At 33.6% G+C, this 26,855-nt stretch overlaps 1 protein-coding gene across 8 annotated transcripts in view; it reads right to left on the reverse strand.

The window, feature by feature from the left end:
• MARK3 (microtubule affinity regulating kinase 3) overlaps window positions 1–26,855 on the reverse strand; it is a 120,265-nt gene that overhangs the window by 73,129 nt on the left and 20,281 nt on the right. For all 8 annotated transcript variants that reach the window (XM_031953196.1, XM_023504135.2, XM_031953195.1 and 5 more), the window contains exons 2-3: window positions 25,670–25,861; window positions 2,865–2,918 (exon numbers count right to left, since the gene is read on the reverse strand). In XM_031953196.1, the coding sequence (XP_031809056.1) occupies window positions 2,865–2,918; window positions 25,670–25,861 (246 nt within the window). The remainder of the gene's footprint in view (window positions 1–2,864; window positions 2,919–25,669; window positions 25,862–26,855) is intronic.

The raw sequence follows: 26,855 nt of genomic DNA on the forward strand, positions 1-26,855 counted from the left end.
ATTGCTCTTCAGAATGGTTGGATTTGTTCACAACTCCATCAACAATGCATCAGTGTCCCAGTTTTCCCGCATCGCCTCCAATATTTATCATTATTTTTTCCTGTCATCTTAGCCAATCTGACAGGTATGTAATGGTATCTCAGAGTTGTCCTAATTTGCATTTCTCTGCTCAATAGTGATTTGGAACACTCTTTCATGTGAGTGGAAATAGTTTCAATTTCATCATCTAAAAATTGTCTGTTCACATCCTTTGACCATTTTAGATCACTAATTTTTAAATTATCTTTGGATCTATTTTCCAGGTCAATTGTTTTTTCAATGAGATATTTTTTCTACTTAAAAAAAATATATTTTAAATGTAAGAGCAAACAGCTTCATCAATGAATAAAAAGAAAAATTGTGACTTTTTCAAATTAGTCCAAAGTTGCATTTGGGAACTTAGTTTTTTGCTGCTATGCTGATGCACATGTTTTGGGGTTTCATCCTGTTTTTGATATCCAATGCTAATGGATTAAGATCTGAAAATGTTCCAATTATAAGGCAGAGATCTTTTTTGATTTCATCATGCATTTGCTCCTTCAGTTGGCTTCTAGAAGATGAGGTATGTTTTACTGGATCAGGTATAAGTATATGTATAGGTATATGTCATCAAGGACAAAAAATTCATCATCTCCCCTTTGACATTCTATCAACTAGAACCCCACTAGTTAACACAAAATATTTGGAATTCTACAAGAGATGGAGGTTTCACAAACTGAAACTATTCTTAGTGAATCATCTGTAAAAATTTCCAATGATGCTATAAATTTTGGATGATTTTAGGAAACTATTAAAGCTGTGACATATTCTTATATCAGCTTATATTCCTTTCCTTTTTTTTTTCCTTTTCCTGCAAAGTGAGATTTATTCTCTTATTCTCAATTCAAATTCAGGGCTCTGGTAGTGAAGAAAATATCTCATTATATCTAGATTATTAACCGCTAAAACTCCTTTCCTTACTAAAAACCCTTATGGATTTGGCTTGCTCTTAACAGTGTAATAAAATCTTTGACCCTTGATTTGGAGAATGTTTAAGCCTGTGAATTCTTTTGAGAATCTGCCTGTAACCCTAATTTATTCTTTGGGTTATCACTTTACACCACCTAATTTGGTGGCTGTACCCCATCATTTTGGTGTTTTGGTAGACTGACTTGGAAAAAAGCAAACAACAAAAGCTATTATGATATCAGGGAATACCATCAACTCAGAAGAAGAAAGAAATGTGAAAACAACTATAAACAAAGTCTCAAAAGAAAATTAATTGAATTCCAACTCAGTAAGAACTCCTGGAAAAATTAAAATAAAGATGGAATTACTGGACTCTGAAAGCCACCATCAAAGAAAGAGCCTAGACCAAAAAAAAAAAAAAAAAAATGTATTTCAAGAAATTATAAAGGAAAACTGCTCCAATATCTTAGGGGCAGAGGGCTTAGATTATGATATTTCATAAGGCAAAGGAACTAGGATTACAGTCAGGAATAATGTACCTAGCAAAACGACATATAGTCCTTGACAGAAAAAAATGAACATTCTAATGAAATAAAAAACTTTTAAACATTCCTGATGAAGAGACCAGAGTTGAATAGAAAATCTGAAATTCAAACACAAGACTCAAGAGAAACATAAAAAGATAAAGATGAAAGAGTCTCAATATATTTCTATATAGAAGGAGAATACATATAAAACCCTTAAGAACTTTATCAGTATAAAGGCAGTTAAAGGGAGCATATATAGAAGAAATGGATATAATTTGAACATGATGGGATAATCTCCCCCCCCCCCCCAAATTAAGGGGTGTGAAAAAGTGTGCGCTGAAAGAAGAGGAAAGTTGTAGAATGAGAAAAATTCTTCCACATAAAAGGAGTATTCAGTTGTGTATAGAATATATATATTCAGAATAATATAACAATTACATGTCTCAATGGTCATACATTACCATTTTTATTTTGAACATGACCTAACACCGTGAAGATAATACAATAATGCTAAATGGTTTATTTTAAGTGTCTCAATTTTAGATTCTTTAGTACCTACATGTAAACAAACTCACAAACTTACAGGATCAGATTTAAAGTAGGAAAATTTGGAAGCTAGATCCTTAGAAGCTATCTAGTCCAACTCTTTCACTTAACCAATGGGGAAACTGAAGCCCAGAGAGGATAAGCAATTTATACAAAGTCACAGAAGGCAGTACACAGCAAAATCAGGTCCTCAGACTTTAAACCCAACACCCTTTCCACTGTTCAATAGTGCCTCTTCATTATTGCCTTTCTTAGTAAACGTGGCCTACAAACATTCAAATTCCAGGTAGGTTTCAATATTTTCTAAATTATAGGTTTAAAGCAATTACATGCTTCAGATTTGAGCATGACAAGACAGTTTTTATACAATCATTTCTATTTAAAAATTTCATGTAAGGTAATAATAAAGTTTATTACAAGTCCTATGTAAAGACACATCATGATGGGTGATGACTTCTGTTAGTGGAAGGACAGGTCTTCTGCTAAGTTCTACCAATTGTATAAGCTTTGCTTAGCCACATGTGCCTCAGAGGACTTGTTTAACTAAGCACAATGAGGTTCGTTATAGAAAGCTGGCAACCAAAAAACTTACTTTTTCGATCTAAAAGACGCTTAAAAAGATTGAAATTTTAAATAGGTTTAGAATTTCTCAGATATTTCAAACTACCAAAGTATTTTGGGAAGAAAATAATTTTGTTATACTGTGAAATGAACAAAGATTAAAGAACTTAGGAAATAGAATGGGAAAAGAATGATAGCATATTTTTTCCCCAATACTGTTCAGAACAAACTAAACAGCCTTACCTTCTGTAGACTTGTTGGATTTAATTGAGTCTTATCAATTATTTTTATTGCAACCTAGTGGGAAAAAAAGAAAAATTATATATTTTAAGAATTTGTCCTTACAAAGCATAGACTAACTGGTATGATTAAAATTTCTAAAAATGTTTACTCCCTCAAAAGGAATAATCAAAAAATTCAAGAAGCCAGACACATATCAAACTCTGCAAACAATGTTTTTCATTTGTGATTTTTTTTTAATCAAAACAAAAACATGCTTCTGTGGAAATTAATGTCTAAGCTCATTCTAACAAAAAATTATTTTACATTTCATACAATAATAACAGATAGGCAAGACAAATTGTCTTAAACATCGTTTCAGAAGTAGGACATTCTAACCCCAAGACCCACTTTCCATTATGCTACTCTAAATCTCTTCTATATACAAATTAAATATGGAAAACTAGTATTCACAAATTCCACCTAAGAATTCTACTGAGTTGAACCTCTTGCAAACCTTTCATTAAATTTTTTCCCCCTCCAATGAATCTAGTCATTTTATGAGGGGATACTGTACCTAACCTTCTGCTTCAAGAGTTTACAAATTAATTCATAGTCTACAACAGCATGCCCCTAGTTGCTATTGCTTTCTTCTTGGCAATTGAACAAAATATTCACTGATTTAGTTTTAAAACTCTTTTAGTACCCTTATTATGGTTATTTATATCAACTGAAATATATTGTATAAATATATTTGTGTGAAATTGTATAAAAAATTATTATAATCTGGATCTTTTTCCTTCCTCTAATTTCTATCCTTTTAGCAACTGATTTGCATAGGTATATTTAAGAGTTATAAACCTGAAAATCATATTTTTCTCTAATTTTCATTCTAAAGTTTTGTCTTAATTTTAATTTTTGTCCTAACAAGTTCATAATCTGACCAGTACAGGCAGATAGTTCAAGAATGATTCATATGTCAATAAAGAATCACTTCACATATATCAAAATATAATTTAATTTTTTTTTTTGTGAGGTTATTCAGTACTCCTAGGTACAGCACCTTCTAATTCTTTTCTTGATGAAAATATTTTTAGCACGATGGTAATGAGGCTTCTGTGTACTCCACAAGACTTTGGTCTCTCACTCCTTATTCCTGAATGACATTTTCCTGTTTTAAATGCATTAATTATTTTTACTATTCATTAAAAAAAAAAAATTGAGTTCTGAATTCTCCCTCCCCTATCTACTGAGAAGACAAGCAATAATATTATGGATGTGAAATCATGCAAAATATATTGTTACTCCAACATTTTTCAATGTTTACTTTCATCCTAATTTAATTTGCAAAGTCTTGTTGAGTTTTCAAAGAATTTCTCTACATCTTCAACTTCTGCCAAAAAAAAAAAAAATGTTGGTACATAAGCTACAAATATTTTAATGGTTGTATTTTTTGCACATAGTTCTGAGCACTGCAAAAGTTGATCTATTTCATGATGACTTTGGTTGCACTATAAAAGCCACTCCAACTCTTTTCATCAGTCTTTCCAAGAAGGTGAAATTCATACTTTCATTTAGTTACAGCATTCTTGTCTTATAATTTGATTTACAGCAAGAATCTCAAAATTAATTCAGTTTCTCCGATAGTATTACCCAATAACCAAGGAACTGACATTTAGAAAACAGCTAAATTAATGGTTATAAGTCTAAAAGCTATGTGATTCTCACAATCACATGCACTTAAAAAATATTTTAAACACACATTACTTTATAAATCATGATGGGAGAGAAAAATCAGAACAAAGGGGAAAAACTATGCATGGGAGAGAGAAAAAACAACAACAACAACAACAGAAAAAAGTGAACATAGCATGTGTTCATTTACATTCAGTCTCCTTAGTTCTTTCTTTGGATGCAGATGGCATTTTTTGTCCAAAGTCTATTGGGATTGCTTTGAATTACTGAGAAGAACCAAGTCTTTCATACTTGATCATCACATATTCTTGTTGTTATTGTATTCCTGGTTCTGCTTGTTTTGCTCAGCATCAATTCATGTAAATCTTCCCAGGCCTTTCTAAAATCAGCTTGTTCATAATTTTTTATAGAACAACAATATTACAATTACTTTCATAAACCACAACTTGTTCAGCCATTCCCTAATTGATGAGCATCTACTCATTTTCCAATTCTTTGCTACTACAAAACAAGTGGCTACAAACACTTTTCTATGCAGTCTTTTCTGCCACTCTACAATCATCACTGCAGAAGAAAAAGAGGGTTTCAGCTTACAGCCAGAAAAGTGGCAATATATCAAAAAACCAGAACAGTCCACCCACATTGGGGAATTGTAGAAATATAGACACACTAATGCAATGTTGGCGAAGCTCTCAACCATTACAGAAATCAATTTGGGAAAATGGAAACCAAGTTACTAAAATATCTGTATGTTTTGACCCAGAGATTTCACTGTTGGCACATAACCTCAAGGAAGACACTGACAAAAAGACTCCATAGATACCAAAATATTTACAGCAGCACTTTTTGTGATAGCAAAGAACTGGAAACAAAGATGTCCATCATTGTGCATGTGACTGAAAATATATAAAGAAAGGTCTAAAGACCCAGGGCAATGACCATGAGAAGGTGTAAAAATCTAGGAGGCAGAGATCAATATAGGAACTAAAGTAACATAGATCAAGACCAAACAGCAGACCAACTAAACCATACAAAAATCTCCATTACCTCCATCCTTGTTCCCATTCTTTTATTTGTTTGCCTCACTCTCACTATTCTTCAATTTTTCACTATCGAGTGGCTGCCTAAAACCACACTCATGTTTCCTCATCTTAAAATACCCACACACATATACATGAGATTCATTCATTTCCTCAAACTATATTCTCTTCTCCAATATCTAAATTCTCTGAGAAAGCTGTGTTCAATTGGTATCTCCACTTCCTCTTCTCTAAACCTAGTAGTCTGGTTTCTTACCACATCCTTCATTTCAAACTACTGTCTCTGAAGTTCCAAATGATCTCTTAATTTCCAAACTTAATGGCCTTTTCTCAATCTTCATCCTTATTAACCTTTCTGCAATCTTTGACACTTACTACACACTTTTCTGCAGGATACTATGTCCTGTCTAGGATTTTGTTTCACTTCTCTCTTCTGGTTCTCCTACTTGCCTGACTTGTTTCTTTAGCTGCTTTTTCCTCCAGTTTGTGCCCAATAACCATTAGTGTGTCTCTAAGACTCAGTCCTACATTATCTTCTCTTCTCTTTCTAGAAAAACATAATCTCATCAATTCCCCTGGGTTTAATGATCATCTCTACAGATTTTCAGATCTATGATTCAGCTGTAGTCTGTTTCTTGACTTCCAGTTTCATTTCATTTCTCCAATAGCCTATTTAACACCTCAAACTGGATATCTAACAGACATCCTAAATTAAACAAGTATAAAATTAAAACTCATCTCCCACTCCCAATCCCACCATTCTCCTCACCCCCAGATGCTTTCCAACTTCTCTATTACTATTAAAGGCACTACTATCCATCTCTCCAGTAACCTAAGCTTGCAATCCCTAGATCATCTTCAACTTCTTCATACTAACCCCACATAATTGAACTCATAGCATTGAAGATGCATCCATTCTCTCCATTTAGAGTCACCACCCTGGGGCAAGTCCTGATCACTTCACTCTTGGACTATTGCAATAGATTCTCTGCTTCAAGTTTCTCTCCACTCCAGTCCACATAGCTGCTGGAATTATATTCCTTAAGCACAGATCTGACTATATTATTCCCCTACTCAAAAAATTCTAGTGACCCCACTTTTTAGGATCAAATATAAAATGTTGTTTGGCTCCCTCCCTCCCCCTCGGTTTAGTTTTTTGGCCTTCTACAACCTAATTATTCTCCTCTGAGACATCTACAATGACAATGGTCTTCTTGCTATTCCTTTTATATGCTTCTGCATGCCTTTTCAATGGCCATCCTCCATGCCTGGAATACTTTCCTTATTTCTGTTGACCTGTTTCCCTAGTTTTCCTCACGTTTCCTTCCTTTTTTTTTTTTTTTTTTTTTTTAATAATTATAACTTTTTATTGGCAGAACATATGCCTGGGTAATTTTTTACAACATTATCCCTTGCACTCACTTCTGTTCCGACTTTTCCCTTCCCTCCCTCCATCCCCTCCCCTAGATGTCAAGCAGTCTTATACATGTTAAATATGTTATAGTATATCCTAGATACAATATATGTGTGCAGAACCGAACAGTTCTCTTGTTACACATTTTCTCAAGTTTCAATTTAGACCTGACCTTCTTCAAGATTGCCATTCCCAGTTACCAAAGACTGCTAATGCCTTTCCTTTGAGATAATCTCTCACTTATACTGGATGTATCTTGTATGTACATAGTTACTTGAATATTGTTCCCCCATAGAATATTAGTTCCTTGTGCATGGGGGGACTATGTTTTTTGGCCTTCTTTAATACTCAGTGCTTAGTACAGTGCCTGACACACAATAAGAGTTCATTAAATTCTTGATGATATTTTCCTACAAAGATTACATGCATGAAAAGAAGAAATTAAACAATTTAAGAAATAAAATAAAAGAAATGAAAATTCTGGAAGATCTGGAAAGAGAATAAAAAGCTTAGAAAACAAAGTGGTTTTCTTATCTAAGTTAAGAGACCACAAAAATTGGAATATATAAAACAGAATCAAAGAATACATAATAAAGCAAGAAATATTAGAATAAAATAAAAGGAAAACAATTTATCTGCTATCAAAAATAAATGACCAAGAAAACATGTCAAAATGTTTAAAAATCACTGGACTTACTGAAAAACATGATTCAAAAAAGATAAAATCCAGAATATTCTATTTTAAGAAATTATAAATGAAAATTACTCACATTTCCTAGAACCAGAAGACAAAGTAAAAAACAGAATCCACTGATCAGGTCTTAAAAACTCAAGAGAAAAAATCCCAGAAATGTAATAATCAATTGCCCCTATAAATATCAAAATAGGATCACAGCAAACTTGCCACCTTCTATTATAAATAAGAAAAGATCATGAAATATTTCAAAAAGATTTGCAACCAAAAAACAACTTACCCTACTCAAAATTAAGCAATTTACTTCGATGGAAATGCACTCTAGTGAACTAGAGGACTGTGAAACATTTCTGATCAAAAGTTCAGAACTGAGTAGGAACTTTGAAATACAAATACAAAATGGCAAGAGAAACATAGAAAAATAAAATTTGTTTGAACAATTAAAGGGACTACATAATGCAATGCTAACATTTTAATGGGGGAAAAGTAATAAGAGTAACTTTATAAGATCATTATCCATTTCTTTTGGTTCCTAAGTGTTACTACACAGCCTAGGGCCTCACAGTCTAGGAACTTTGTCTTTTTGTCTTCTAATTCTTGGTGATTATTACCATTCCTAAATAAATGACTCAAAAACCCCATAAACGTATCATACCTCTTCTGAATTCCAGTCTGACATCACCAATTTCTTCTCAGACAGCTATATCTGAATGTCCCCACAAGCATCTCAAACATAACATATTCAAAATGGAATATTAAACTATTCCCTATGGTCTACCTTTCCCATTTTTGTAGAAAGCATCATTATTTTTGTTGTCCACCTTTGAAACCTTTCAACTTTTCCTCTCTCTTGCTCCTCAAACCCAATTAAGTTGCTAAGTCTTCTCAATTTGACTTCCACAACATTTCTTGAAGTTTTCCTCTTCTATTCAATCACATGACCATCATCCCAGTTCAAGCTCCCTCTACATCTTATGCCTAACCTAAACTACTACAACTGTCTTCCTCTTTCCTATTTCTCTCCCCTTCCATATATCATCTACAGGGCTAACATTTTAATATTCCTAAAGCATATGTATGACCTCTAGAATAAAATATAAAGTCCTTTTAGCAATTAAAATTCTTGAAAATCTAATCTAACAGGGCAGGTAGGTGGCATAGTGGATAGAACACTAGCCCTTAAGTCAGGAGGACTTGAGTTCAAATCTAGTCTCAGAAGCTTAACACTTCCTAGCTGTGTGACCCTGGGCAAGTCACTCAACTACAAATGCCTCAGCAAAAAAACAAAACAAAACAAAACAAAACCCAAAAACCAAAACCAAAAAAAAAAAAAATCCAATCTAGCTTTCAAATCTTATTTCTTGTCACTCCTCATTACTTCATGGTCAAACCAATTTGGCTTAACCATCACATCAACAATTAAAGAAATAATTTAGAGAGTGCTTAAAAGATTGCAAAATGCTTTAAATGTTATAAATCAATTAATAAGCATGTTTTTAAATATTACTATATGCCAAACACAGTGTGCTAGGCACCAGAAATAGAACTCCAAAAGAGCTACTAACAGGAAGACAAGTACACATATAATAAAGACAGAGAATAAATTCAAATAGATACAAAGTAATAAAATGTAAAAGAGTTTAAAAGGAAAGGCATTAACAGTTAAAGAAAGCAGGAGATATTTCCTGTAGAAGGTGGTGTTTGATCGTATTTTAAAAGGAAAAGACTACTATGAGGTAGAAGGAGGGAATATATTTTGGGTAAGAGACAGCCAGAACAAAAGCATATAGATTAAGGGAGCGAAATGAGTATCAAGTATGAAGACCAGATTGGGCCATGTTGGCTATATCAAAGAGTAGAAAGGGAAGTAATGTTCAATAAATTAGAAAGAGAAATTGGAACTAAACTTCTTTTAAGAGATAGCCAAGGGGCAGCTAGGTGGCGCAGTGGAAAAAAAAAAGAGAGAGAGAGAGAGAGAGAGAGAGAGAGAGAGAGAGAGAGAGAGAGATAACCAGAGGGGTTTATCAATCAATTACTAATTATTCATTGAGTTCCTGACATGTATCAGACATAACACATGGAGTTAGAAAAATAAATACAGGGGTAGCTAAGTGGCACAGTGGACAGAACACCAGCCCTGAAGTCAAGAAGACCTGAGTTCTCTGACCTCAGATACTTAACACTGCCTAGCTGTATGACCCTGGGCAAGTCACTTAACCTCAATTGCCTGAGAGAGAGAGAAAGGAAAGAAAAATAAATACAAAGAAACACTTCTTTCTAGTAAGAAGCTTAACATACTAAAGGGAGAGACATTAAGTATATATGTAAATATATAGCATATAAATAGTGACACAAAGAAGTGAATCAGGAAACAAGAAGGGAAATCTATGAAAGAAAGGGAAGAGGAGAGACATTTGAGATAGCCAAGACAAATCCACAGATATAAGAGATGGAGTATTATATATTAGAAAGAGTTGGCTGTACAGAGTGGGAAAAGTAAGTTAACAGTCAAGGAAATTGCATAAATTAGTGTGACGTATTGAACAGCTTTAAAAAAATAAAAGGAATACACACACACACACACACCATATATATGTGTATATATATATTTTTTTCTCCTAGAAGCAACAGGAAGCCACTGGAGTTTATTAAATATGGGATTGACTAGGTCAAATCTATAGTTAAGGTGCAGTGAAGGTGACAGAATAGGAAGAAACTTGAAGCATAAAATCCAATTAGGAGGCAACTGCTATTAATTATTAGGTAGGAAAGTAATAGGGATTTGAGCTAATATGGTTACTTAGGTAAAGAGAGGGGGGTCAAAAGAGAAACATGAATGTTTGGTGACGGATTACATAGGTATGGTAAGGAGACCTAGATATTGCCAAGATTACAAATCTGGGAGTCTAGCGGGATAGTAATGTCTTTGACAGAACTGGGGAAAAGGATGGGATTTATGTGAAAAGATCCAGAATCTTTTGTGGACATTCTGAGTTTGACTTACCTGTAGGACATTCTGTTTGAAATGCCCTATAGGTAATTGATGATGCAGGATCGAATCTCAGAAAAGCTTCAGAGCTGAATCAGAGGAGATTGAGAATGGATATATAAATTAGTGAGTCATAAATTGCTTGCATAGACAATACTTAAAACTCATGGAACTAATGAAGTCTCCAAGACAGAAGAGGGTAACAAAGATAGAACTATATGGCTGTATTTAGCAGTTAGATGGCAGAATGTAGATGATAAATCAGTAATGTACACTGAGAAACAAGGGTAAGACAATCAGAAAAACCCAGAGGGAGTAGTATCAGGAGATTCTAAAGAAGAGCAAATATTCATCAGTGTCATATGAAGCAGATAAGTAACTTTGGAGTAAGAAATTTTAAGTCTGCAGCCAGATTGCAAATGAAAAGAGAGGAAACAGAAACAAGTAGGAAAAAATAGTATAGACAACTTTCTCTAGGCACTTGACTTACAGGTGGGAAAACAAAGGATAACAATGTAAGCAGAGAGTTAAAACTCTAGTGAAGAGACTTGGGCATGTTTAAAGGCAATAAAGAAGAAACCAGTAATTGTAGGGAGAGATGGGAGTTGGGAAGTAGAAAGGAAGAAAAAAAAGAGGCAAGGTAGGAGGAAAAGAAAGAGAAGGATAGAAATTGAGGTAGAAATGAGAGAAAATGGAGAGAAGGGGATCATAAGCATATGCAAACAGGATGGCCTCCTTAAGGAAATGGGACAATTCATTGCTGGATACTAGGGAAGAGGGCTGAGTTGAGATGAAGAAAATGGGGAAACGAGTTTATATCAAATAGCCTCACTGTTTTGAGTACAATAAGAAGTGAGGTTCTCAACTGGGATGGGGAAGGGGCAGAGAAAAAGACAATGAAGGAATGAAGAATGAAAGGTTTGAAAAATTTGGTGGGGAGAATGAGACAGAGAATCAATTGGAGGAATAAAAGAATTTTCCTATGGTAGCTAAGGGTACAATTCAAGTTGGATAAAATGAATTTTTAATGCACTTAATAAGCATAGCTGTGTAACTTCCTCTGGCTCTATTCAGAAGCACATGAGCAAGAATGAAGGCACATTATGAGTGTCACCCAGGACTGAGGTTTGGCAAGGGATAACTGGAAATAGGAGATGGAGGCAAAAAATTTGAGAGTAAAGGGCAGTGTACAGTTAACTGGCTAAGGTCAAGTTTAAAGAGAGAGGAAAGTGAAATCAAAGTAGGCTGAGAAAGTAAAAGATCAAAAATTTCAATGAAAGCAAAGAGTGCCTTTAGGTTAGTTAAGACATAGGGAAAGACAGAATGATATGAAGCTAGGACAAGGAAGAATATCACCGTTTTTGAATAAGAAAATGGAATATTTATCAATAGTGGTGAGATTCAGGGTATGACCACTCCCAAGGTAAATGAACGAGAACAGAATAAATAAGGATTTAATAAGACTCAGGAATTCGGCGATTAGGAAGTGCATTTCTTCTTCATTTAACTTCTGAGAATCTGTATGCTTTACCACTTGATGCATACATGTTAAGTGCTGATTATTCTTCATTATCTATGGTACTCTTTAGCAAAATGTAGTTTCCTTCCTTATCTCTTTTAATGAGATCTACTTTTGTTTTTGCTTTGTCCAAGATTAGAATTGATACTCCTTTCAGCATAATATATTCTGCTGTATTAGGAAGATAGAGAAATCGTTAACATGGATGTTGAACTTTAGTTATAAGGGCGAAGCATTGGGGAGGAAAGTAGTGATCCAGGTTCTGTCTCCTTGAGAAAAAAAGGAGAATGGAAAAAAAGGACAAAAATATACTGATACCTTGATTTTAATGGGAGTGAAAAATCTTGATACTATGAAATTTAAAAAGAAAGGTTGCTGGATAAAGGTGATAAAATGAAAATTTTTAAAGTGGTTTAAAGAACAAGGAAAATTCCATTCTCTATGAGGCAGCTTGAGTGTAGCCAGTGGTAGGATAGGAAGGTCAAGTATGTAGAGTTTATGGAAGGCAACACAGTGATGGGAACAGAGTACTGGCTATTGTCTGCTCCCAAATTTGCTGACACATATTATTAATCAGAAAAATGCAAATTAAGACAACTCTGAGATACCACTACACACCTGTTGGATTGGCTAGAATGACAGGGAAAGATAATGCAGAATGTTGGAGGGGATGTGGGAAAACTGGAACACTGATACACTGTTGGTGAAATATTGAACACATCCAGCCATTCTGGAGAGCAATATGGAACTATGCTCAAAAAGTTATCAGACTGTGCATACCCTTTGATCTAGCAGTGTTTCTACTGGGCTTATATCCCAAAGAGATCTTAAAGAAGGGAAAGGGACCTGTATGTGCAAGAATATTTGTGGCAGCCCTCTTTGTAGTGGCAAGAAACTGGAAACTTAGTGGATACCTATCAATTGGAGAATGGCTGAATAAATTGTGGTATATGAATATTATGAAATATTGTTCTGTAAGAAATGACCAGCAGGATGATTTCAGAAAGGCCTGGAGAGACTTACATGACCTGATGCTGAGTGAGAGGAGCAGGACCAGGAGATCATTATATACTTCAACAACAATACTATGTGATGATCAATTCTGATGGAGGTGGCCATCTCCACAATGAGATGAACCAAATCAGTTCCAACAGAGCAGTAATGAATTGAACCAGCTACACCCAGCGAAAGAACTCTGGAAGATGACTATGAATCACTACATAGAATTCCCAATCCTTCTATTTTTATCTGCCTGCATTTTTGATTTCCTTCACAGGTTAACTGTACAGTATTTCAAAGTCCTATTCTTTCTGTACAGCAAAATAACTGTATGGACATGTATACATATATTGTATTTAACTCATATTTTAATATATTTAACACGTATTGATCAACCTGCCATCTGGGGGAGGGAGTGGGGAGAAGGGGAAAAATTGGAACAAAAGGTTTTGTAATTGTCAATGCTGAAAAATTACCCATGCATATATCTTGTAAATAAAAAGCTATAATAATAAAAAAAAAAAATTGCTGACACAGCAACCTGATAAAATAGGTACCAATATATTACCCCAATTTTACATGAGAAGAAACTAAGGTTCAAAGTCTATGGTCATACTGTCACACAGTTCAACTCATCTAAAGCAAATTTCTTCAAGATTCCAACTGTTTTGAAAAAGTCCATCCTAAAGTATGATTTAGAGACCTTACATTAATGAGGCTAAATTTTTTATGTGACAATAAAAAACAATAAGTCTAAAAAATCAACAATAGAAAATAACAACATAATAACTTAGAATAACATTTTAAAAAACAAGTGGAAATGCATAGATTCAAAGAAAAATACAATGTAACCTTGATGCAACATGTCAACCAATTCAATTTACTGGCCACCTTTGAATCTCTCTGGTTTTTGTTTTTCAACTATGTTTACGCTGCCAGTTCCTCTCTCTCAAATGCTATCATCAATTTCTCATTTCCAGCTCACATTATGCTAACTGACCCTGGAGGTGACCAGGATGAACAAATTCATTACTTTAAGTGATGTGTTACAGAAGACAGGTGAATCAGCTCTAATATGTAAAAACCACTAAGGACATAAGGACAAAATAAAAAATTCCATACGCTCAAAGAGCTATATATTGTACAAAATAGTTTGAGGTGACTGATAAGATGATGATTCACTTACAAAAGTGAAGTTATATAGAAGTGTACTCTTAGGAGGAAAATACCAAAACATTCAATTTTAAAATTATATTTTTTTTTAGGGAAAAATCTGCTTTCTCCTTTGCATTCCTCAACTACTGTTTTTCCAGTTTTTTGTTGTTCAGCCACTCAGCTGTTTCTATTCTTTTGTTATGCCATAGACTATCACATGCCAAGCCCTTCTATCCTTTACTATCTCCTGAAGCCTGTACAAATTCATATTTATTGTTCCCATGATACTATCTATCCACCTCTACTATCCTCTTTTCCTTTTGCCTTAAATCTTTCCTAACAACTGGGTCTTCTCATTATGTGGCCTACTGTATTTAAGCATCAGCTTCAGTATTTGACCTTCCAGTTAATAGCCTTATTTAATTTCTTTTAAGTATTGACTAATTTGATCTCCTTACTGTCCACAAGACTCTCAAAGTTATCTCTAGCACCACGATTCCAAAGTGCTGATTCTTTGGCATTCAGTTTTTCTTTTAGCCCAACTCCCATAGTCAGACATTACTACTGGAAAAATCATAGTTTTGAGTATACAGATCTTTATCAGAAATGGTGCTGCTTTTTTTAGTCTGCTGTCCAAATTTGCCATAGCTTTCCTTTCAAGGAACATTTTTAAAATTTCATGGCTACAGTTGCTATTTGCAGTGATCTTTGAGCACAAGAATATAAAATCTGACACTGCTTCCATTTCTTCTGTATTCTCCAGGAAGTGATATAACTAGTTGCCAAGATCTTAGTTTTGATGTTAAGCTTCTTGCCAGCTTTTACACTCTTCCTCTTTCACCCTCAACAAGAGGCTTCTTAATTCTTCACTTTCTGCCATCAGTGTGATATCAACTGCATATATGAGACTAATTTTTTTCAACTACCTTAATTCTAGTTTTAGATTGGTACAGTCTGGTATTTCACATGAAATACTCTGCATATAAATTAAATAAAGTGACAATATACATCCTTGTTGTACTTCTTTTCCATTCCTAAATCAATCAGTTGTTCCATGTTTGGTTCTAAATGTTGCTTCTTGGCTCACATACAGCTTTCTCTGGAGACAAGTAAGATGATCTATTTGACGACTTGCCATTTTGTTGTGATTCACATAATCAAAGGCTTTAGTTACAATTAATGAAGCAGATGTAGATGTTTTTCTGGAAGTCTCTTTTCCATAATCTAAGAAATGTTAGCTATTTGATATTTAGTTCCTTTACCTCTTTGAAAACAAGTTTACTCTCCTGGTAATTCTCAGTATACAAATCGCTAAAGCCTAGCTAGTAGAGTCTTAAGTATAACCTTGCTGGCATGTAAATTGAGAGTAATTGTTTGGTAATTTGAATATTCTTTGGCATTGCCCTTCTTTAGGACTGGAGTACAAATGGATCCTTTTCTAATCCAGTGACCACTGTTAAGTTTTTCAAATTTACTGACATTGAATACAGCACTTCAATAGCACCATCTTTTAGAATCTTAAACAGTTCAATGGGAATTTCATTGTATCCTGTAGCCTGACTGTTAGCAATATTTCCTAAAGCCCAGTTTCCAATTCCACTAGAGGTAAATTAGTCATCCTGTTTTTCCACAGCCTCTCTAGTAATCATTCTGCTTGTTTGTCAATTTTGCCAATCTGAGAGATGAGATAGAATCTCAAATGTTTTAATTGGCATTTCTCATCATTATTAGTGACTTGGAACATTTTTTTTTCACATGGCTTTTGACAATACGAATTTCTTTCCCTGAAAACTCTATTCATAACTCTTGACAATCAAACTGAGAATGGCATTTATTTTTACCTTTTTTAATTGTTATTATTGTTTGTTGACAACAGCTTGCTCTATTTAATCTTTAATCTCTCCCTTCCCACTGGTTTCTTCTCTCCTAATTACAGATATGCTGGCAAAATGAAATTCCTAAAGTATAGGCTTGACAATGTGAAAGAAAAAGAAAGTCTCTAATGACCCCCACCCCCACTGTTTCTGGGATAAAACACAAATTCTGCAAAGGATATGAACAGATAATTATCAGATGAAGAAGTTCAAACTATTTCTAGGCATATGAAAAAATGTTCTAAATTACTATTGATCAGAGAAATGCAAATTAAGACAACTCATTACATACCTCTCAGATTGGCTAAGATGACAGAAAAAGATAACAATAAATGTAGGGGATGTGGGAAAACTGGAACACTAATATATTACTGGTGGAGCTGTGAACCAATCCAATCATTTTAGAGAGCAATATGGTACTATCTCCATAGGGCTATCAAAACTGTGCACACCCTTTGATCCAGTAGTGTCTCTACTGGGCCTGTATCCCAAAGAGATCATAAAAGGGGAAAAGGACCCAGATGTGCAAAAATGTTTGTAGCTGCTCTTTTTGTAGTGGCAAGGAAATCGAGTGGATGCCCATCAGTTGGAGAATGGCTGAATAAGTTAGGGTATATGAATGTTAAGGAATATTATTGTTCTATAAAAAATGACCAGTAGGATGATTTCAGAAAGGCCTGGAGTGATGCTAAGTGAAGTGACTGGAACCAAAAGAACACCATACAAAGGAATAACAAAATTATGCGATGATTAATTCTGATGAATGTGGCTCTTTTCAATAGTGAGGTGATTCAAGACAATTCCAAGAGATTTGTAATGGAGAGAGCTATTTGCATCCAGAGAGAGGACTGCAGAGACTGAATATGGATCACAATATATAGCATTTTCACTTTTTTGGTTGTTGTTGTTTGCTTTTTGTTTTCCTTCTCATTTTTTTTCCTTTTTGATCTGATTTTTCTTGAGCAGCATGATAATTGTAGAAATATGTATGGAAGAACTGTACATGTTTAACATATATGGATTACTCTATGTCTAGAGGAGGGGGATAGAGAAAAATTTGAAACACAAAGTTTTTCAAGGATGAATGTTGAAAACTATCTTTGCATATATTTTGAAAATAAAAAGGTATTATTAAAAAAAAAAACCCACCAAATACTGCGCCAAATGCTCCCACAATTACTTCTAATCTACATTTCCTCATCTAAGAAGGCATCTTCCTGAAACACCATCACTCTTATGAGAGAAATATGTCTCATTTATGTCAGAGAAATATTTTATTTTATGATAAAACTAAGCACACTGAAGGCATTCCAGGAAGCATCAACGACTTCTAAAACCCCCCCTTTTTTGGAAATTTCTACCTTCTCCATTCCACATGTTCCTGTACTTAGGAGGGGCAGGCTAAGTTCCTACCAACAGTAAATTTGGGACATGTTTGGGAGTTAAAATTATTTTCTCTGCTTTTTTATTTCTCCAATCAAGTTTCCTGTCTGCACCACCCTACTGTCAATTTTTTGTTATCATATACTAACTCTTTAATACCTTCTTTCTATATTCCTGTCATCCACAATTTAGTCTTTTTTTTTTAAAGAAAAAACTCTTTGATCAAGTTGAATTTATAGATTCAATAAAAGAAGTTATAAACACAATAGGCTATGTTAGTAAAAATAATTTTTAAAACTAGGTTGTATCAATAATGATCAAATTTTTGATAAAATATAACCTTTTCTAGTTTTGAAAAAATTAAAAAAGAGAGTCTAAGGACCTTTCCAGTAATGTTGGGGTAAAGCAGGATTTCTATCATAAGAAATCTTAGCTGATGTAGTTCTAGAAATGTTAACTATAACAATGACAAGGAAACAAAATTTTAAAAATTAACAAAGATCTACATAAAACATAATGATTCTATTTAGAGAACCCTAAGGAATAAACTAAAAACTTAAAATTGCATAAGTAAAATGAACCCACTCAAGGCATAACATTTTTGTATTACCAACAAAACTCAGTAGGAAAAGATAGAAAGAGAAATTCCAATCAAAATAACTGAAAACGAAAAAATATTTAGAGTTTTATCTTTCATGATACACAGGAAGTACACGACTACAACTACCTGATTTGTAAGTAAATACAGACAACTCTAAAGTAGTTGAGAAATCAATTGGTTACTGATTAGGCATAAAAATGACAATATTAATCAAAATTTACTTATTCAGCACCACAACCAATCAAAACAGCAAAGGATTATTTTAGAGGACTAAAAAAGATGCAACAAAAATTTTTTGGAGTGACAATTGTGTTTTGGTCCTGCTTTCTAGAGCCCCCAAGTTGGGCTGACAAAGCGTACTGTAGATTTCTAGAGCCCCCACGTCAGGGTGATTAAGCTATACCTTCCCCAGTGGAGAAATGATGAGGTGGGATTCCAAAGCATGATGGAAAAACCATTCATTTCAAGGACTTTCCCCTTTATAATATAACAAAAACAACACTGCGCACGTGGAACCGCATAAACAACTTGCTATTGTATATAGTTTGCCACCTGGTATCACTTTGCTTCAATCTCAACACAGGTTGTCACCGCCCCCTGATTTCTCAGGAAGGCCGAGAGCCCTTAGGGGAGATGGGGAGCCAAACTAGATATTGTTAGCAAGTTCCTTCTGGGCTGAAGGGTCTTATACTTTACCCAGAGTTTCCCCACTGACTGTAACTCCCTCTATAACAATGGGTCAAGTAATTCAAGGCAAATAATGAAAAAAAAAATGAGTAAGTTGTCTTTTTTAATACTAGATCTAAAACTACAATACAAGGCAATATTCATCAAACTATTTGTAACTGATTAAAGGGAGAGGTCAATCAGTAAAACAGATGAAGGATACAATACACTGATACAAATAAATATAATAGTATATAGAATTTGTTCAACAAACACAAAATCCCAACTACTGTGAAAAGAACGACACTATTTGACAAAACTTCTTGCAAAATTGGAAAGAGGTTTGGCAGAAATTAGATCTTGAGCAACAAGACTTAGTGAATATTGAAGACAGCTCCAAGTAGATATAAGGTTTATTCCCATTTTAGAGATGAGAAAATTGAGTATAAGAGAAATTAAATAAATGACTTCCTAAAATTCGAATTCAGGTCTTCCTGACTACAAGCTGTACTATTCTGTCAATGGCTAATACACTTCTATAGAAAATAGGTTAAGTTTTTCTATGATTACAAGTGGACAGGGCTTTGGGTTCCCCTCATACTCAGGGCTTAAAATTATACCATAACTAAGAATCTTTATTCTATATATTCATTAAAAACAAGAGTTAGAGCCAAGGATGTCAGAAGCCATTTGGGAGAAAGGACTCTAATCTATAGCAATACTTAAGAATTCTTATCATTCATCCCCATAGCTAGGTCCAACTAGAAACTCACTTCTTGAATAACAAAGAGATATAAGGATTTGGTTTCTTTTCCCCAAGTAATCACTCTTATTAAGTATTATTTTCTTCAAGAGATTAAAATATTTTTCATTTTATGTCCCACTTATACCCACCATATCCCTTTGAAGTAAGAAATGGAAAATCTTTTTTTTCTCTACTTATCAAGTACCAGCAGAGTTCAACTCTCAGTATTCGATTCTACTATAAAGTCCTCATCTCACTTTAATTATTAGCAGATGAAACTGGATATTCAAACAATGTAAGAACTTCGCTTTTAATTACTGGTTCAGAATGAAACAAGGCCTTCAATCATCAAAACCACTTTTTATACTTACGTGAACTTTTAAAAAGGATGTATTAATAATGCCTTTTGTTTTTAAATTACAGTGGTAATTGAATATTCCACCCTATCTTCATTCTGGGAATTGAGTTTTCTTTTGGAACAAAGAAAAACAGTTAAGCAAAAATAATACATGTGACCCTTTCTACTAAAGCATGTAATAATGATGATAGCTATCATTTATATAGCCCTGCAAGGTTTTGCTTTTTAACACTTTATATGTTACTTAATTTGATTCTTATGACAAACCTATGAGGTAAGTGCTAAAATTACCTCTATTTTCCATATAGGGAAGCTTAGCTGAAGCTGACAGAGGTTAAGTAATTTATCCAGTCATCTATATAGCTTGTGACCAACTGAAGCAGGATCTGAACCCAAGTTGTCTGGACTTCAAGTACACTCTTTGTATATTGTTCCAATTAAGTTTCCTAATATTCTGCATTCAATACTCCAGACTTCTCTGAAAAGAGAACATTATTTGTTCTTTAGAACCATTATTAGCTTTTTTGATTACTAGTTGTACTGATGACTTTAGAGTCAGAGTACCTGGGTTCAAATTCTGACTCTATAACTGAAGTTGTGACCTTTGCACAAAACATTTAGTGAGAGTCTGCTATGAATGTGCCAGGCCTGGTATGAGGTGCTGGGATAAAATGATAAAAACAACAGTCCCTATCTCAGGGAAAACAACATCTACACTGTTATTTTGTATTTACTTACATATATAAATGTATTATGTATAAAATGTATATGTATGTATATGAATATGTATAAAATGAAAAAGATTATTTGGGGAGAGCCTAACAATAGGGGGAATTCAGGAATAGATCATGTAGAAAATAACATTTTGAGTTGAGTAAAAAAAACTAGGGATTCTAAGTGGTAGAAGTGAGGAAGGAGTACATTCCAGATATGGATGACTTTGGCCTGGGCAAAGACATAGTGATATCAGGGAACAGAATATTAGGCTAATTTGGATAGATCATAAATATGTCACAAACAAGCTTAAAAAAGTAAGCTGGAGCTTGATTGTGAAAAGCTTTAAATTCAAAGTGGATGACTTTACTAGAAGTAACAGGATGCCATTACTTTGTTGAGAAGAAGAGTGAGAAATATGTCAACTTGTACTTCAGAAATATCACCTTGGCAGCTGTGTGGAGTATGGGTTGGAAAGGTGAGAAAACTGATACAGGGAAGACAAATTAGAGACCATTGCAATATTCCAAATGAGAGATAATGAGGGCCTTAAGAAGAGTAGTATGGTAGCCCCGTGGATAGAGAGGAAAATGAATGTGACAAACATAAGGAAGTAAATCAATAAAACTTGGCAGCTGATTGGCTGTGAAGGTTAGGGGAGAATGGGGAATCAAGACTTACAAAAAACTGCTAACCTAGGTGACCAGAAGGGTGGAGGTGCCTAAATAAAAACCAAAAAGTCTGGAAGAATGATAGGTGTGGAAGGATGTAGGAAGGCTATTTGTTCCCTTTCAGACATGATGAATTTGAGATATCTATGAGAGCATCTAGTCTTATGTATCTGATAGATCACGGAATACATAGAACTGGATAGAATAACACTAGTATTGCTTCATTTAATGAATTTTAAAACTAAAATTATTACAATGATTCCATTTATTTCACTTTTTATCAGTTCATAGAAACACAAGTTTTGGCATAAAAAGGATAATAAATGCTGATTGTTTCCATGATTTTATCATATTCATTAGCTCTCACAGCAAAATAATATTCTATTGCATTCATAAACCACAATACAACCAGCTATCCCCTAAATGATGCTATAACAAAGTGCTACTGTAAATATTTTGATACATATTGGACTTTTTTCCTCCTACTTTTCATTTCCTCAGGGTATATCACAGTAACAGAATCAGATGATTCTATCTGTCAGATGTCAGATGAACAATTTAATCACTTTTCTCACACAACTGTAAATTGCTTTACTTACAGAATGAGTGCGTGAATTCATAAATTCAACAGTGCATCCATAGCTTCCCCAAATTATATAATACAAGACAAAACCTCACAGTTGTTTTAATTTGCATGCTTTATTATTACTGATTAAGAATAATCATATGGTTATTGATAGTTCGTGATTCCTCTTTTAAAAACTGCTCATATTATTTTACTACTTGTCTAGAGGGAACATGTATCTTCTATGTTTTCATCAGTTTCCTATATATCCTGGATAGCAAATGGATTATGAATAAATGGTATTTTTATCAATATTTTTCCTTCTCAAATTTTCTGCTTATTTTCATTTTATTGATTTTATTTTTATCTAACAACTATTTCTATCTTATTTAATTAAAACATTCTTCTAATCATAGCTGTGAAAAGTACCTCTTTCTACTCTGTTTCAAATACAGTATGTGAAAATTATTGGAGAATAGAGTGTAAGATTAAGTATCTAAACCTAATTTCTGCCAAGATGCTTTCCAGTTTTCCTAACAGTTTTTATAAAATATAAACTTCTTTTGCTTATCTTATAGGGTCCTATTTTTTAAAAAATTATTTTGGGTGCATCTGGATACTTTTCTATTTTAAAATCAGTATAAAATCATTTGCATGATTGCTGCTTCTTAACAGAGATCTGATAATACTAAGCAAGTTATGTCCAATTCCCACTGATCTAAAGGACAAGAGAATATTAAGAGACTTTGCTATTAAGCTGAATGGAGAAAAATTATTATATTAGGAGGAAGAAATACAGGTGGTAACAATTTTATTTCTGTAAATCTCAGTTTAACTTATTTCCCTTAAGGACTACTCTATAAAAAAAATCTAAAGTAATTTCATAATCTTAAACTTAGGAAAAAAAAACCACTGTAATCAAACCACTAAATCTCAATCTAATTAACAAAACTAAACATAAGGGAAGAGTAGTCATTCCATGACTTGTATTCTCATCTAGTCAAGATTCTTGTCCATAGTCTTCCATTTCAGAGGCCTTCCTCTAGGTCTTTAACCTTTCGAAGGTGTCAGCACAATACCCAAGTAGTCCAACTGCTTTTACCCTCCTCCCTCACCTTCCTTGCCACTTTTCCAATAAAATTTTCTGAATGACAAGTCACTTTTTGATGGTAAACCATCTTTGGAAAGCAGCTGAAGCCTGAATACCACACAAGTACACTAACCTATAGGGTCACCCACACTTTTATTTTACCTTTCTTAGACCAAAGTACCAAAAAAGAAAGGAACAGTTTGTGAATCAGGGAAAAAGTCAGGACTGAATGCACATAGATTCATGCTCAAAAGATAAATTAACAACTTCTTTTAACTTCAAATAGGCTGAATACCTAAAGTAAAATCATAATCAGGAAAGACTCTCCTTGATGGTAAAGCCATCAAAGGCCATTTAGCTTAACCCATGCCTGAATAAGAATTATCTTTACAGAATATCCAACAATGGCCACTCAGTTTTTGCATCAAGTTTACCACGAAAGGTAAAGCCATTACCATTCCCTTTTAATATAATTGATATCTAGATGCAAGATAATAAGGGACTTAAACAAAGAAGAGAAGGGATTATGTTCCAGAGATCTTGCAAAGGTAAAATCTACAGATCTTTGCCAAAGCTTGGATATTGGGAGTATGGGTGAGACAAGAGTGAGGAATCTGGGATGATTCCTAGGTCATGAGTCTGAAGGAGTAGTAGGATGGTGTTGTCTTTTTGTGATGGTAGGAGGAGAGGAGAATTTAGGGAGGGAAAAAATTGAGTTTTTGTTTTGGACATATTGAGTTTCAACATCCAGTTTGAGATTTCTAAAAGGTAAGTGGAGATATGAAAGTGGAAAAAGGCAGAGATTGAGGCAGAAAAAGGTAGATTTAAGAATCATCAGCACACGAATAAGGAAAACCAAGAGAACATTGTACACAGTAACAGCAACAATGTGAGATGATCAACTATGATGACTTAGCTCTTCTCAACAATACAATGATCCAAGACAATTCCAAAAGACTCATGATGGAAAATGTTGCAACATCCAGAGAAAGACCTATAGTCTGACTGCAGATTGACACATACTATTTTCACTTATTTTTACTTTTCCTTTTTTTTCTTTCACAATATAATATGGAAATATGCTTAACATGACTATACATGTCTAACCTCTCTCAGATTGTCATGGTGGGGGGTGGAAAGGAAGGAGGGAGAGAGAAAAAATTGGAACTCAAAATATATTAAAAATGAATGTTGAGAGCTACCTTTACATGTAATTGGGGAAAAATACTATTTTTAAAACTCATCAGCATAAAGATGGTAATTAAATCCATAAGAGCTGATTATAGTAGTATAGAGGAAGAAGAAAAGAAAGTTCAGTATAAATCCTTGAGGGACTGTTTTAAAAAGAAGTACTGAAAGCTATAAATGAACACATACTCAATCACTAATAGAGATGCAAATTAAAATAATTGAGATTTCATGTCACTCCATATAAATTGGCAAAGGCAACAAGAAATGGAATGTCAAAGTTGGAGAAACTGTGGGAAAACAGACAACATGAATACAGTATAAAACTGTTAACTAATTTGGAAATCAGTTTGGAATCATGTAAACAGTAATTAAACTGTTCACATCCTTTGATCCTTTGCTCCCCCTACAGCATATACACCTCTAGGAAGTCAAAGACAAAGATAGGTTCAAAATATGGCAAAATATTCCTAGCACATTCTTTGCAGTAAACAAGAACTAGAAACAAAAGTTATCAATTGGGAAAAATTATTAATTGAATGACATGTTAATGTGCAATAAAAATGATGAGGAATTCAGACACACATAGGAAAATTTTTATGAATTGATACAAAACAAAACAATCAGAATCAAAAGAATAGTATAGTACAATTGTCAATGGAAAGATCTCTAAAAAGAAGACACATTGCTAAGTAATCAAAAAAACAACAAATGTCCTGGAGAACAAATACTATAATGAAATGGAATTTTCTACCAATAGAAGAGAGAGACTATGAGGACAAAGTACTAGGCACACTATTACATGGGGTCATTATCACATGCCTATACTTAATTGTTTTTCTTGGTCACAAGATAAAGTGAGAGAATCAATAGGAGGGTTGTAAGGATCAATACAGTGATTTTTATCAAAGGGCTAAAAAGAAAAAAAAAAAAGTACATGTTTTTCCAAACAGCAGTTGAGATGTTTTAATAAATTTATTCTGTATAATTAATTATGGAGTATTTCTGGGAAGATTAGGACCATAGACAAGGAAAAGTAAAGAACGAATTCCAAACTAACTATTTTGTTTTCAAGGTTCTACTTTTCTCCCAGGTCAATAAAAATCAAGAAGATTTTGAGAGTTGACTCAACTTCTTGAGAGATATAATTTGCAATACTGAAGTCAAATATTAAATGACAAAATATAAAATATGCATAATATGTTTACATGTAATATATGAATACCCATGATTTTTAAAGGTCTTTTATTTGAATATTCGAATGCAAACAAAAATATTCTAATGGAAAACAATTTCAAGGTTATTAATAAAAACCAAGAAAATGATTCAAACTTCTGAAGAATCACACTCATTTAATATTTTTAAACAGACACAGGTAATCATAGGCATTTTTTATTTACAAATACACACTGGAAGAAATAGCTTTGTATTTTTTTGCATCAAAAGCAAATGTAATAATCTGTACTTACTTCTCTTCCTGTAAGGATATGTCTTGCCAGTTTCACTTTTGCAAAATTTCCCTTGCCAATTGTTTTCAGAAGTCTGTAGTTTCCAATATGAGGTTGTTCATCTGCACAGGAAGCTATTGAGTTTCTACAGCGAGCTCCAGAGCGCCCAGTTCGAGAGGTAACTTCTTGACGTCCATCTCCATGAGATGTGTGCTAAGGTAATAACAACATACACAAAAATAAGGAACTAAAAGAAGTTTTAAGAGCCACTAGTTGAAAAAAAAATATATTATTGCTTAAAAATTAAAATAAATTTTAGCCTTTGTCATCAGCTTCTGCAAATATCTGTCCATATTTTATCAATCTTTCTTCAATCTTAAATTTTAAATTTAAGAGAAAAAGAATGGAGAAAAATTTGAAAGAATAGAAATGAAGAAAATTGTTGAAATTCAACTTCATTTGAAAGAGCAAATTAACTTACAAATATGATTCTCTTAAAACATCAATAAGAATTTAGGTTTGTGGAACCTTTTCTGAAAAGCATTTTTGCATTTGATCCTCACTAGAAATCTTCATGGAAAAGGTTTGTAGACAGGCTACTATCCTCATTTGACAAATGAGCTAACCACTGCTAGCCGATAAGTGATTTTGTTTAAGGCCAAAGCTATTTATTATTTAAAACCATGTTATAACCAGAGCCAAGCTTTCCTAAAATTTAAGTCCTGCCCAATTTTTCACTATACTAGGATGTCTATAATAATTCAAAATAAAATCATATAACCACATTAAGTTGCTAACTAATATCCCAAGTTATAAGCATTTAATCTTTAAAGGTTTAATAGCCTTTATAGAATACATCATTCCTTTTTAACACCCACGCACCCACACACCATTTTCAAAACTTTTCTTCACCTCTTTAAATTGTTCTGAATAGTACTAGGCAGTGCCCCAAGTTTTGTCTCGTCTAACTAATCTCTTCCCTATGAGCTCTATGACTAGCTTTCAGGACAATGTGTCTTTTAAAAAGTGCCTTTTCTCTTCCTGAAGAAAACGTTTTGTCCTATTTTTCACTCATGGTCCAAAATAAACTTAATTATGACCAACACATTCCCCACCTCTCATTATATTTAAACCAATTGATATGGATCTTAAAAGTCCTGTTCAAGGGGCAGCTAATTGGAGCAGTGGATAGAGAACCAACCTTGAA

The sequence above is a fragment of the Sarcophilus harrisii genome, chromosome 2 (genome assembly GCF_902635505.1).
Source record: "Sarcophilus harrisii chromosome 2, mSarHar1.11, whole genome shotgun sequence".
Lineage (NCBI taxonomy): Eukaryota > Metazoa > Chordata > Mammalia > Dasyuromorphia > Dasyuridae > Sarcophilus > Sarcophilus harrisii.